Source organism: Pleurodeles waltl, chromosome 10 (assembly GCF_031143425.1).
Source record: "Pleurodeles waltl isolate 20211129_DDA chromosome 10, aPleWal1.hap1.20221129, whole genome shotgun sequence".
Classification (NCBI taxonomy): domain Eukaryota; kingdom Metazoa; phylum Chordata; class Amphibia; order Caudata; family Salamandridae; genus Pleurodeles; species Pleurodeles waltl.
The window spans coordinates 666,852,581-666,866,422 of record NC_090449.1 but is presented as its reverse complement, the minus strand read 5'-3'; the positions used below and the strand labels follow the sequence as shown (position 1 = coordinate 666,866,422).

The 13,842-nt window shown below is 43.0% G+C and overlaps 1 protein-coding gene across 2 annotated transcripts in view; it reads left to right on the top strand.

The window, feature by feature from the left end:
* ESYT2 (extended synaptotagmin 2) overlaps positions 1 to 13,842 on the top strand; it is a 542,370-nt gene that overhangs the window by 401,095 nt on the left and 127,433 nt on the right. For both annotated transcript variants that reach the window (XM_069211166.1, XM_069211165.1), the window contains exon 8: positions 1,572 to 1,692. In XM_069211166.1, coding sequence (XP_069067267.1) covers positions 1,572 to 1,692 — 121 coding nt within the window. The remainder of the gene's footprint in view (positions 1 to 1,571; positions 1,693 to 13,842) is intronic.

The window sequence follows — 13,842 nt, the reverse complement described above, 5'->3', positions numbered from 1 at the left end:
CGGATGCCAACTTGTCTAGACCCAGTACCAGGCGCGCACTTTGATTCTGAATAAGTTGTAGCTTATTTAGAAATGCTTGAATGATGTTAAGATACAGGGTGTTACAGTAGTCCAGCTTCGATCCGATCAGGGCCAGAACTACCGTTACTCCAAGGTCCTGAGGTATGAAAGGAAGAATTTTCTTAAGCATCTTAATAATCCAAATGCATGAATTGGTGATTTTATTAACCTGGGTTTTGAAGGTTAAGGCAGAGTCACACACAATCCCAAGGTTTTTGACCGCAGTGTAGGGGACCAGTAATGTCCCACACGACTCTGGCCACCAGTTTGAATCCCATATAGATGAATTGGCCCCAAAGATAATGACCTCAGTTTTGTCCCCATCTTCATCTTAGGCCAATTTAGATCCGTCCAGTTTTTCACTTCTGTCATACATTACTGAAATGTTTTTGCTATGTCCAACGTCTTATCTTGAGAGGAGACAATAATTTGGGTGTCGTCAGCATAGGAGGACACCTGAAATCCAAAGGAGAGCACCAAGCCCGCCAGTGGTGCAACATACAAATTAAACAAGATCGGGCTTAGAGAGGACCCCTGTGGAACTCCACAGGGGAGCTGAAATGGGGCCAAACTAAAGTCCTCGCATTTAACTAATAGTGATCTGTCCTGGACAAAAAGATGTAAATATGTTCAAAGCTGAACTTGGCTTGGTTTATATTAAAAGATATTTTAGAGAATGGCTTGTGGTGGTAAGTGTCTGCCTTTCTCCCCGCCACATAATTATTTTCTCTACAAAAAGCAAAATTTGTTGACTTTGATAGAACACTGCTACTATCTTTTGTCAACAAGAAAAATAGCATACAACTAATAGATAAGTGGCTGTTTCTTCCACGTGCTTTCAAAAAGCACATTTTACCCAGTAAATGAGAACATTATATCGTTTCCCCACTACACCTATTGTAATGCACTTACGTCGGCATTAACTTTTCTCCCAGTGAACCATCTGGTGGCCCTCTTCAAGTGTAAATGTCAAGATTTAAATCCAGGTCTCCCTATTCCAATGTCTGCAGCTTAATAGATCACACCACCTCCCTATTAAAATGAATTGCTGCTGACCTAAAAACTTTTTTTGCATATTGTAGGACAGTGGTTCCCAACCTTTTGCCTTCTGTGGACCACCACTTCATCATTAATAAATCATTATTGGAATCAGTGGACCCCCCACTGAGTCATTACTGAAAGCTGGGGACACATTCTGTTAATATTATTTAACTTTCTAAGCAGTCGCAGACCCCCTGAAGAGGCTTCACAGACCCCGAGGGGTCACCAGACCTCAGGTTGGGAACCACTGTTGTCGGACATATGTTACAGAAAATAACTTGACCCACAGCAGGTGCTTATGATTGGTGGGACACTACTATCTTCCTGCTTCATTAACAGGGCAGGGCCTCAAGGGTCCCTTATGATTTTTTTTACTCTGCCATATCTCACTGTGCCCGTGGGTATAATGCATTTTGTTCGAAGAAAGTTTATTTTTTTTAAACTAATATAATTTCTTTTGTCTCTAACAGCGGCCTATCAGACACCATCATACAGGATCTTATATCTAATTACCTTGTGCTTCCAAATCGAATTACAGTTCCTTTGGTCAGTGACTTAGAGCTGAATCAACTAAAGTTCCCTGTGCCGAAGGTAAGGATCCCTTTTTACAAAATACTGTTTTTTGTTGTTCGTAGAAGCGTGTCTTTCGTGCCAGTAAATGCATGTCCTTGTAAACACATCTTTTTCCTACTAGTTAGACCCAGGTATGTTAAAACCTGCATCAGCTCCATTATGACGTTATTTTTTTTTTGTTTAGATATTTTTTTATTATTATTTACACAGTACAACAGCCAATTCTAGTAACTTAAAATCTCACAAACTGCCAAGTGGCATTGTGGGTTTCATCTTTAACTGTAATCAATGATTCTTAAGTATTGCTTCATTCGCCCTTTTCCAGATCATTACCCCTTAACTTCGGAACCATTTGCACAAATACCTTATCCGTTATTGCAATTGCTTTTATAAAATTGCATTGCCATTTCAATCGTATCTCTCTTTTTGGTAGTTTGTGAAAATATGGGTATGTTTATCTACTCAACGCAATGACCCATGTATTAATTTTGCTTTGGGTGTTGTCAGTTTGTGTTGGGTGTTCTCTTGACATCACTTTCTGTTTCAATCCATTTACTCATTTTTTTAATTCATTGTTCAAGTTATGGTCTTCGTGGTCATTTGTAGGAAATGGCTCTTCTTTTTTTTGTTTTTTTTTGTTTTGAGAGGTATATCTTCTATTAGAACATTGGAATGTTTGGGGCTGCATTGGAGACAATGGAGTGCTCTGGGCTTTTTCTGGCTGATAAAAGCCCGGAGTGTCAACATTCCAATGATCTTTGTTTACAGCAACAGCTGTGAACAAAGGCCTTACCAAGTCTGAGGGGATCTTAATCTTTGTTTTATTTATTACAACATTCTGCCGTCTAGTGGCAGCATGTTCCTCTCTAGTAGCAGAATGTTCTAATTGCCATATAGCCCTTCGTAGCTGGGCTATACTGGCAATAAAAGTCCTGCTCCCTTGTAAAAGGACCGCACCTTTGGCTCGGGCCTTTAATGCTAGAGCAGGCCTTTAATGACCGATATAGCCTGCTACGGCAGACTCTAAGGCTATAATAAACAGAGTTTGGGAGCAGCTGCTATGTCCCTACCAGATGTCTTGTGCAATTCCCCCACCACTCAAATCCTATAGTTTTTCATGTGTGCACAGTACTAGCACAGTAGGTACCCTTCTCGGTTTTACATCTTGGACAACGGTTGCTGATTTTAGGGCTATTGGTATGCATTGCTTGTGGAGTTAAGTGCATTCTGTGCATACATTTACAGTGCACAGTATTTTGATCCTCGCATTATGTGTATGTGATCTGCATGGAGCATATTCATATCTCGGTATTCCATCATATGCCTTTACTGAGGGAAGTGGATCTGTGAAAAACTGGATTTTTAGGAGATGGTCGTGATGCACCATGTATTAAAAGTGTGTGCGTTGTATTTTTTACCACTATAGTAGTCAAAGAAAACAATGTAATAAATGTGGACTACTAAAGCACATTTGCCATAAGCAATTTTTGGATCTATTCGGGAAAAGGTTCGAAGCTCACAGAAGGAAGGAAGGACAGGAGACCTGGAAGGCTAAAAAATGCATTGGATCTTATTTGCTGTTCAATCAGTAGCAAGGAGTTCCAAATACCCCGCTTCTTGCGTTAATTTAGATGTTGGTTGGATGTATGATTCTAATAATATACTCAAGCCCTGTGGTTCAGGGATCAAAGATGAAGTAAAGGCCTGTTATGCTACTTTCAGTCTGTTATTCCTAAAAGGAAGGTCATTGTTATGGAAATAGAGCATTGCTGCTGCTACTTTGTCCTTGAAGCACTTTCTTCACGCCTTAGGAGTGTATAAAGATGCATTGATGCATGGTTGGAAAGGGAGCTAATTGGTATGACTTATTTAAGGAGTGAAGGGTATTGTTTGAGTGACAGCTGCAGTAGTGTTCTGGTTATGCAGGTCATATATGGAGTATGTTGAGGCAGTATTGCAGGGTGCTTTAATTTAGCATAAAGGCCTGCAGAGCGAGGTGGACGCTGCTTGTGTGAGTGTGAAGGTGACACTATATGTGTAGGTGCTACATGTGAAGTCCAGATGTGCTCTTACCATTACAGGGGGAGTTAGAATACGGGGAATGCATCTTCTTGATAGACAACATGGTAGCTATGGAGTCTCTCAGTCACAACCAGTCGAGACGCTGACATTTCTCAACCTGTAAAATATATTGTTCATGTCTATTGTCACCTAGTCTCAGGGAATATCATACCGCATTGATATGCTTGTCCTAATGCTCAGTAGGTTAATTTCACGATTAGTTTGGAATCTGTGTATTATAGATGCCACACAAAGCTTTAGTATTCCAGTAGGGCGATGGAGCCTGTGGGTTTATTGACAAGCTCAGGTCCACAGACCTCTAATGCCTGTTTTGCTTTAAACATTGATTCCCACAGTGGAGTTTGCTGGCCTACTTAGAGAAACCTCGGGCACTTTCGAAGGAACAATCAACAACCCTAGGCAAATGCATATGCTAACCAAACAGTTGGCTAGAGATACTAACCTTATACGTAACATAGATATGCAGAGCCTCTTTATAAACACAGCAAAAGCCATAAACACAGACTTTTCCCGCATTCCCACATACAGCCAGCTACCCTTTTAGGTCCAAGAAAGAATTAACTTAAAGGTATCAAGGAAATGCCTAGGCGCTAATTAAGATAGCCTTGCACAATCCAGTTGGCTGATATCACCAGTCAGAGCAGTGCCTGATAGTGGGTGGCCCACAAACTAAATAAAGGTACATTCATTCGTCCAACAAAATGAACTACTAAAGAGATGCTTAACCAATGAGCTTCAGTAAAGAAACTACTGTTGAAATCCAAGTGGTAGGACCAGCCCATCAGAAGGTACTTTCAGCCCTGTATGTGATATTGCTCCGAAACTTTGTCTCTTTAAAATAACTTACTCGATAAATGCTTAATCAGAATTGGATTCGGCATAGCACACAAGAGCAGGGTATGCTCCACAGTAGTCCATAGGCTCACTGCAAACTTCATCTTCTGTCTGTGTGATGAACAGACGTGGCAAGCAAGTAGCATCGTCAACAGCCATCAGAGGTCAATTGGGTGTATGATGTACAGGGAATACTCCAGGTAAGCCGAGGACCATAGAGGTGCTTTTATGGTTGGATGCACCAAGGGATGATCACCTATCCTGTCTGGTAAACAGCCCTGCGGACACTCGCACAGTTTTCTTCAACATGCATGTATCATTTGTGCTTTCACCCCCCAAAAATCCTCTTGGAGATTGACAGACTCACTCACTGCAGACACTCATTATAATATGGAGCTGGTATGAACATTTTTCCCAGGGCTTCTTTCATGGCCCTGAGGGCAACTTTTGGTCAGGTCCTGACAAGCGCTAGCATCTTAGATATGCAGTCATTTAGGAAGGTAAAGGAGCAAACTGTTTTTTGGGTGCTTAACCTTAGAGAGAATGTAGGGTATTGAGGACGACAAGATGATATGCATCTCCTGAGTTATATTATCTTGAATAATTTTGGGCTGCTGGATGAGGGCTAGCGAAAGACTTGCTCTGATGCCTTTGTTTTATCCTACCTACTCAATCTGCCCGGTGAGGGGGTAATTTCTTGCATGCTTCATTGTCTATGCCCCACTGTCTTTGGCCAGTACAATTCTGTCTCAGATAGGGTCACTTATGTTAGATACCCAACTGGGAATCATAATTGTAGGAGACTTCAGTGGCGTGAAGGACATAAAGTTTGATGGTCGTGGCCAAATGGACACATGAGCTGATAGCTGGTTTTCCCTTGAGACCTTTATGTTGGCATATGGTCATTGTGATTTATGGCCAGGGCACTTCCTGGAGGAGAGGAAATATATATTCTTCTCCGGGGCACATAAGTCATTCTTTTGTTCTGAATATTTTCTGATCCCATCAACTAATGTGCTTTGCGTTACAGGGGCTCGCTCCTATGCAGGCCATTAGGCTTTCAGACTGACTATGCTTCAGTGAGTATTGCATGCAAAAATTGAGTGGCACGCAGTCTGGGATTCTGGAGGTTCAATTCATGGGGTCTTTTGAATGAAAAACTCAAGGACATAATAAAGGAGTCAACAAAACAAAATTTCAGCAAAGTGATGAATCAGTGGATACTCTAAGGCTATCTGGTTTTTTTTTTGAGTCGGCGGTGAGTAGTAGAGCTATTGGCCACACTACAGAAAACCAAGCAAGCCGAAACAGCGAGTGTGGAATTAGATCTTCTGACGCTTGAAGTCCTTTAGTGGTTAAAGGCCACAGAACTGCTTCTGTATGAAATAGTGTACCCCAATGCAGTTTGTCAGCTGCTGTTAGGGAAGGCCATGAAGGCCTAGGTCTCATGTGAATTTAAGCTCTATGACCAGAGGGGCAAAGCAAGTAGGCTACTGTTCCTGGTTAGTGCGAGAGGGAGCCAACTGCATCTGTGGTCAGTATTAAAAGCACCAAAGGGCAAGAAGTTACAGATTCTGTGGCAACAGCAGGGGAATTTTATGAAAGTCTCTACATTTGGGGCATGAAGTGGAGAAAACGTCCCTAGGGCACTTTATTTCATACCTTCCAGTTAAAGCAATTTCTGGTGTTACCAGGTGTTTACTGAACCGTGCGATTCTGACTGAGAAAAGTATTGAGGAGATGAGCCAAATACAATCTGGAAAGGCACCTAAACCAAACGGTCTCCTGCTAGAATGTTTTAAATGAAATGCGGGCCTACTGCCTCCACATCTATTAGCAATGTATGCTGCATTTTGGTAGGCAGGGTTACTGCTGAGTAACATCAGCGAGGCCATCATTACTGTTATATCCAAACTGGCATGGCTGCTTCACTGCGGTACTTCACACAGGCCACTCTCCCTTCTTAACATAGAGGTGAAGATAATAGCAAAGGGCCTCATGTCCCCAGGTCAGAGAGGCGCAATATTTGTTGTCTCTGTAGAGCACTCACCTCAGCAGAGGGTCTGTGAGCACCAATGACAATTCTTCAGAAATATTTTGAGAAGCTGATTTGGAGCTGCCTGTTTGTGTTCTTAGAGACACAGAGGGCCTGATTACGACCTTGGCGGAGGGGATTACTGTGTCACAAACGTGACGGATACCCCATCTGCCGTTTTACAAATTCCATAGGATATAATGAAACATTTAATATGGCGGCGGGATATCCGTCACGTTTGTGAAGGAGTAACCCCTCTGCCAACGTCATAATCAGGCCCTTAATCTGGGCCCAGTTTTCTCACTTATAACCGGTTACTTCACACCAAATCACTTGCGAGGATGTACATAATTGGTACACTGTCGGACACCTTCCTAATTGTATGGGGGTTCTTGGCAGGGTAGGACCTTGTCACCTCTTCCATTTGTTGCAGAAATAGAGCTGCTGGTGGAATGAACACAAACAATTGTGCATGAGGTTTTGTATGGCAGCCAGGGATTGAAGGCAAGGTTTTGCTGTATGTGGATGACCTCTTGATGTCTCTGAGTGACATGGAGAGGCCTCTACCAAGTTCAGTGAAGTTACTGAATGAGTTAGGGTTGCTCTCTGGGCTACATGTCACCTAGTTGAAGTCCTGCATTTTTTCATTGGACAGCAGTTAGGGTGGGTGACTGGGCTGTGTACTTGTGACTGAGGCCTGCAAAAGGAGGGATAAGATATTTTAGAATTTTCAGTTCAGACGTTGCTTCTCGAACGTGGGAGAGCAATGTGGTCAAACTGATGGATATGCTGAAAAACGACCTGCTGCAAAGGACACCACTAACAATCGCCCTGATCGGTTTAGTATCGCTCACCATGACCCAGCAAGTCAACGCTGTCTCATCTTCCTGCTTCAACACCCTCCTCATGCTCCGCACGATCTTCAGGTGGATCCCCACCAAAACCAGAAGGATGGCCACCCAGGCCCTAGTCAGCAGCAGACTGGACTACAGCAACGCTCTCTACGCTGGAACCACAACCAAGCTCCAGAAAAGACTGCAATATATACAGAACGCCTCTGCATGCCTCATCCTTGACATCCCACGCCGCAACCACATCTCAGCCCACCTGAGAGACCTACACTGGCTTACCGTCAACAAGAGGATCACCTTCAAGCTCCTCACCACGCCCACAAAGCACTCCACAACACCGACCCTACTTACCTGAACAAACAACTCACCTTCTACACTCCCAACCGTCAACTCTGTTCCGCCAACCTCGCCCTCGCCACCATTCCTCGTATCCACCGAACTACAGCCTGTGGCAGATTGTTCTCCCACCTTGCCGCCAAGACCTGGAACACCCTTCCCGTCCACCTACAGCAGACCCAGGACCTGCTGACCTTCAGGAAATGCCTCAAGACCTGGCTGTTCGAGCAGTACCACCTCCGCCCCAACCACCCGCCCCCTCCTCCCAGCACCTTGAGACCCTCGCAAGTGAGTAGCACACTCTACACGTGAATGATTGAGTAGAACTTGCCAAAATAATCCTGTTCACTAGGATGCTTTATGTCCTGTAAAAGTTTCCATAGAATATACCAACTCAGCTCATTAGGAATGTTCTTTCCATAATCTGGTCCTTTTTGTAGAATAATTGAACGTCAAGAGTGAGCACTGCAATTGTTGACAGTCACCTTGTGATATGGATCTGGCAGACATTGTTGCCTTTTAACTGGGCATACCACCTAGCAGTGGCTAATGGTTGGATTTTGACACCGGGAGAAACCTGGCATGTGGCAGTAATTGATGGGTGATGGACACCATGAACTGATGCATTTCCTTTATGGAGAATGGCTGCCTTTGGGCATTCTATCAGTCATGATTAGGATATGGCAAGCCACCTTCTGCATGATGGGTTGGTATAAGACATTGGCTTGTCAAACTCTGCCAGGGACCACCACACTCCTACAACAGGTGCTGGCTACGTAAGGGTTTGCAGGTAGAGACTTGGCCCGGGCAATCTTTAAGTTTAGCTGATGTAATTAGTGTAATTTTAAGGATTTTGCATTACTCTTGCTACGTGAAAATTCTGAAATTACGCCATAATTCCATGTTGCATACTTACACTGCACTTCATGGTAAAATTGTAGTGCAGGAGATTGGGAACAACATGAACAACCAGAACATGCATTGCAGTTGTGTTTTTCAGGTTTTTTTTGCACAAAATGCATCCTCTCATAAAACAATTGATCTATGACATAATTTTAAAATATAGTGCTAAATGATAGATTTGCATTTTGTGGATTCTGCTTGAATTCTTGGTATTTTGCCGCATTTTCCCAAAATGAATGTAATTACGTGATTTTCGCATGCCACTAGTTGGGACACACAAAGGGTCACCACACCAGGGGGACATAATCCAAGCTGTAATATGAAAACATTCATGTCCCTCCCGGAAGAATTTACATTACTTAAATCCCAGTTCTTTTGCTATATGTGGTTTATCAAGCTTTGTTTCCATATCTGATCAACCTAAGTGATCTCCTGGACATTAGCCTTTTGTAAGCAAAGCTCACCATGTCTTCACTACTGACTAAAAAATATTGCTAGTTTTCAGAAATGTTTGTGACCATGGATCCAAACACTGTCGGTGCCCAGATACCAAAATCACACTAATTTCAAACTTCTTTATTTTTCCACTCTCTTCTCCTTGGGCCTTTCGTGCCTCGTGCACAAGGCTACCCACACGTAAGAGGAAATGTTTCTATCGGAAGAAGCGTAGCAGTGATGGGTATGAGACTTATGCCCCTCACTGTATATTTCAGAAACTTAGATCAGAGAAATTGGGAGTAAGATCAGTTTTATGAACCCCAGCTCAATTTTTGCAAGGTATTCTGCATAAGGGAAAGTGGTGGTTAACATGCAGCCTACATTTACTGTAAACTCTGTGTGGTGTTTTGTCTCCAGAAATGTCTGAGTTTAGTAGGAATTGCTGGGTGCCAGCCAACGCCCTGGCCCAAATGCAGCAGGTACACATTAATCCCAAAAATCAGAGCACAGATTTTATTGGTAGGAGCATTTGAATGGTTGTTGGTGGCACTTTGCCACTCTTCGCAAATTTCAGTGCTTTCCGTCACAGAAATGGGAGTAAATTACATTTTTTGTACTGAAGATTGATGTTAGCAGGTTATTCTGAGTAATGGAATTGGACTCCCATAGGCGTCTCAATTTCTGAAATGTCTGAGTTTGGTAGGTTTCCCTGGGCACCCTAATGATTTCAGAACCAATCACCACAGGCACTCACTCCCAGAAATGTGCTTAGTTCCAAATTTCTTTATTGCCCTTTTTATAGTTGGGGTCTGTGAAATCTATTGTATTAAATATATCTTAAAAGGGGCTTACATCTTGCCCTTGCTTTTCATTTGTTCCTGTACTTACACTTACTTTTCCTCCTTTTCTATTGGCTGTGATATATTTTCTGCATTTACCAATGCTTGTTCCTTGTGTGTTTGCTCTAATCAGAGTCCGGAGGCCCAAGTACTGTTTTCATCCTCTTTGCTGGAACTTATTTTAATCGTGCCAGCACCCTTGCTGCCACTGCAAGATCTACATCCTTGCTTTCAAATAACAGCGCTGGCTGAGTGCTGTTGGCTCAGCAAGCAGTGCGGGTCTCAGTGGAGACCTCATTATTGCAGTTCTGCCTGCTTTTGTTTAAAATCAACTATCCCATGGTAACAGCACTAACCAGTCTCCCCAGGGTAACGCGCACACAACAGCCCCCCTGGGGCAGAAGCAGCCACGGACTTTAGTCCAAAGCCGCATCAGAGGCCGGTACTTGTTCTTCAAGACAGTGCTCCTATCAACAGAATAATATGGAGAGACAGGTTGCCCTTAAAACCTGTGGGTAGCAAACATTGTGTAAAAACATGTTGAAATTTGGCTTAGAGTTTACGAATGACACTTCTAAACTGGTAAGTTGGAGTTGTATTGATGTCTTCATTAATGTAAAATGTAGCAGCGACACTCGACCCGCCAGGGAATCGCAAAGCTTACGCACATAGCCCCGGCTCCCCACGTCCGCACCGACAGCACGGGGTTCAGCCGAAACGATCCCAACGCACCCCGACCAGCCTTGCAGAAAAGCTGCACGGCCTCCGTAGCTTCCTTTCGCTGACAGGAACAGCACAAGTCTCTCAAGCTTGTATAATGAAGCTGGGTGGGATACGAGGAGCCCAGGAGGTGGAGCCTGGCACAAGCCCACCATGGAAGAGGGCGAGTGGGAGTGGCTGCAATAAAATCACTCTCCAGGAAAGTAGTGCAACCTTTCCTACACTCTCTCTAACTTGATATTTTTCCAATGCAGTTGCTTGTGTTGTCACAGATTCACATTTAAATAAAATGGCAAATTTGGAGCCAAATGATACATACGTTCTGTTTTTCGTTGAACACAAAATACGAATCCATACAACCTCCTAAAACTCTGCTACTGTAGTCTGCAGTCTGCCCATCCTTGAGCATGTGGCACTGCACCATTCTGGGTAGGGTAGCATCACAGTTTCCCTTATCAAACCTTTCGCTGCAGCTGTCAGAACTCAGAAGTACTCGCTCTTCCCAGCGATGTTGCAAAGATCTGCATTAGTTATAAACGAATTAAAACAAACGAGACTGCAGATCAGAAGTGTTTGATTTTATGTGTTAATGCATTTATTGCAGGCGAGGTAAGAAAGAAACACACGGCCCTCCGTTTACCGATCGAAGTGAAGAGGTGTGCGCATGTGTTTTGCTTATGTTATGTCCTTGATGTTTGCTCGGTCTAGTGTTTACTGTCATGCTAAGTCATATTGGTCAATGGGAGAAAAGTGCAATCCTTGAGTGATGTTTGCAAACACCGCAGCCAACATGGAAGGTTTCCCTTTGCTGCTCGCTTCAATAGACCTCTCGGTTTTCCACATTTTCAACAATGCTTTCGTCCTATCACTTCCAATTTCGTTTTTTTTAAATTATTAAATAAAGATTTCTCTGGAGATTCCCAGTACCCTTGCGGTAGTGCAAAGCAATACTAGCCTTGATCTCAGCTCTTCAGTTTGAAAATGTGAGACCTTTCCGTGTTTTGGTCTGCTTGTGTATAGCAGTTTAACACACTGATTTACCCTCTGACAATTTAAAAGTCTGAGGCCCATATTTATACTTTTTTAGCGCCGCATTTGCGTCGTTTTTTGACGCACAATCGGCGCAAACTTACAAAATACAACTGTATTTTGTAAGTTTGCGCCGTTTTTGCGTCAAAAAGCGGCGCAAATGCGGCGCTAAAAAAGTATAAATACGGGCCTTAGGGCCAGATGTAGCAAAGGTTTTTACCCATTCTGTGTCTATGGGAAAATGTGTTTGTACATATGGCCCTTAGTTTTCAGGTTGCCTTCTTGTGACATTTTCATCATTTTCACGTGTGTGTGTGACAATTCAGTACATTACTTGCGACACTTTATCCCAGTAGTGTGCATGTCATGTAACCAATCTGAAGGCTGCAGGAATGGTTGACTTGCTATGTGTAGCTTGTACATTGTTCCCAACATAGCAACAACGTTACAAACACACAATCTAACGAAACAAATATATACATAACAAATATCCGTGCTCCCCACAAGCTTTTCAATAAAATAGCGCCTGTTGGTTACACGTGTCATCCACCAGCAAACAAAACTAGGACTAATGGTTTGGTAATCAGGTAGTACTAACAGATGGTTTATGATTTTTACAAAACTGTTACTATGTCATTACAGTGACACTTTTTTCCTTAATTTTATTTTTCCTCTAGCCCTATATATACTGTAACTATCAAAAGACATTAAGCGTGCTAGTATCACTCTGCTACCCCCTTTAACGCTGTTTCTGCCCCGAGTCAAGGAAGCTTTACTAGGGGTTGTACTCCTCCTCTTGATCAATGAGTTGAATTCTGGTTATCATTCCTTATAACTTGTACAGAATGGTTACATAATCCGTTTAAACTGTCATTTTCCGATAGACTTCTAACATCTCTTGAATGTTTGGAAGCATTTTGGGCACAAGAGAATCGTTGGGTACTCATGGCGATTGTCAATCTCATTGCTAATCTACACGTCATGCCCAACGCCAAAGAAAATTAATGTTGAACAATTAGTCCTAACGGTGCATCCTGTGACGGGAGGAAGTAGTTCCCTTTATCACACCCTGTACCACAGCTGTTAGATCTCAAAAGACTCTCCAGTGTTTCAATCCCCTGCAGTGATTGAGCAGTGCGGTGCTGAGAGTTTCCAAAAAGGCATTATCTCCCATATCTGCATCCTGATACTTTGTGCAGTTCTTTTCTTGTTTCCACAGTCATCGGAGATTGTAGTGCCCTAGCTTTAGCTGATGTATAGCTTGCCTTATCCTGTAAGATGTTCTGTACAGTACACGCCTAAAGTGTTCATTTATTCGGAGTATTCACTTTTTATTGTTTTGTATTGTTAAGAATTTAATGATCCAGCACCCGCTGCATAACCCAGCTCGAAACTAACCACGGCAGACAGTGTGGTAGCCCCTCAGCTGTTCAGTGCATTTTTTTAGGGTCAAGCCTGCGTCGCATGCGCTTGCACATGCGTTTCGCTAAGCGAGATGCTTTAGGAATTAAAAAGGGCTCGGAGACCTGTCCACGTCACGTCAGTGTCTTTCATTGGCTTGTGGGCTTGCCTGTTAGAATCTGCTTGATTTCATTAGTGGAAGACATGCATACGTCATGCCTTTTCCGGTGGATAGCCCTCCTCGAGTGCATCGACCAAGTACAGAAAACATGCAAGGCTCGCTGTTTTCTGTCCGGCTCGTGGACTACTTTTTCTCTATTTTCCCAGCGTGATCTCACTTGGCAGAAGACGAGCGCTTTACATAATATCGAACGTGTTACACAGTTAATTGCACTTTTTCCGGTTAAGTACATAAATGCACTTTTGCCGATAGGTTTCATTATGAGTGAAAAGTCGGGTTAGGAGTTTACAACGATGTCAGCTCTAATACGAGCAAACGCGAGACCCGTTGCATTGCAAATGCTTGTTAAGTTTTGCCTGCACTTTCCTTGTGAAATCCATTGTATTGTTGTGCATGGGCTTCAAGCTGCATTTGTACTTTAGTTAATCATTAGCTATTGAGCCACTTTGATCATTTGGGCGATTACTGCACATTCTGCTCTGTTTTCCTCTGGGTAATTTCAGCTCACTATGTCATCTT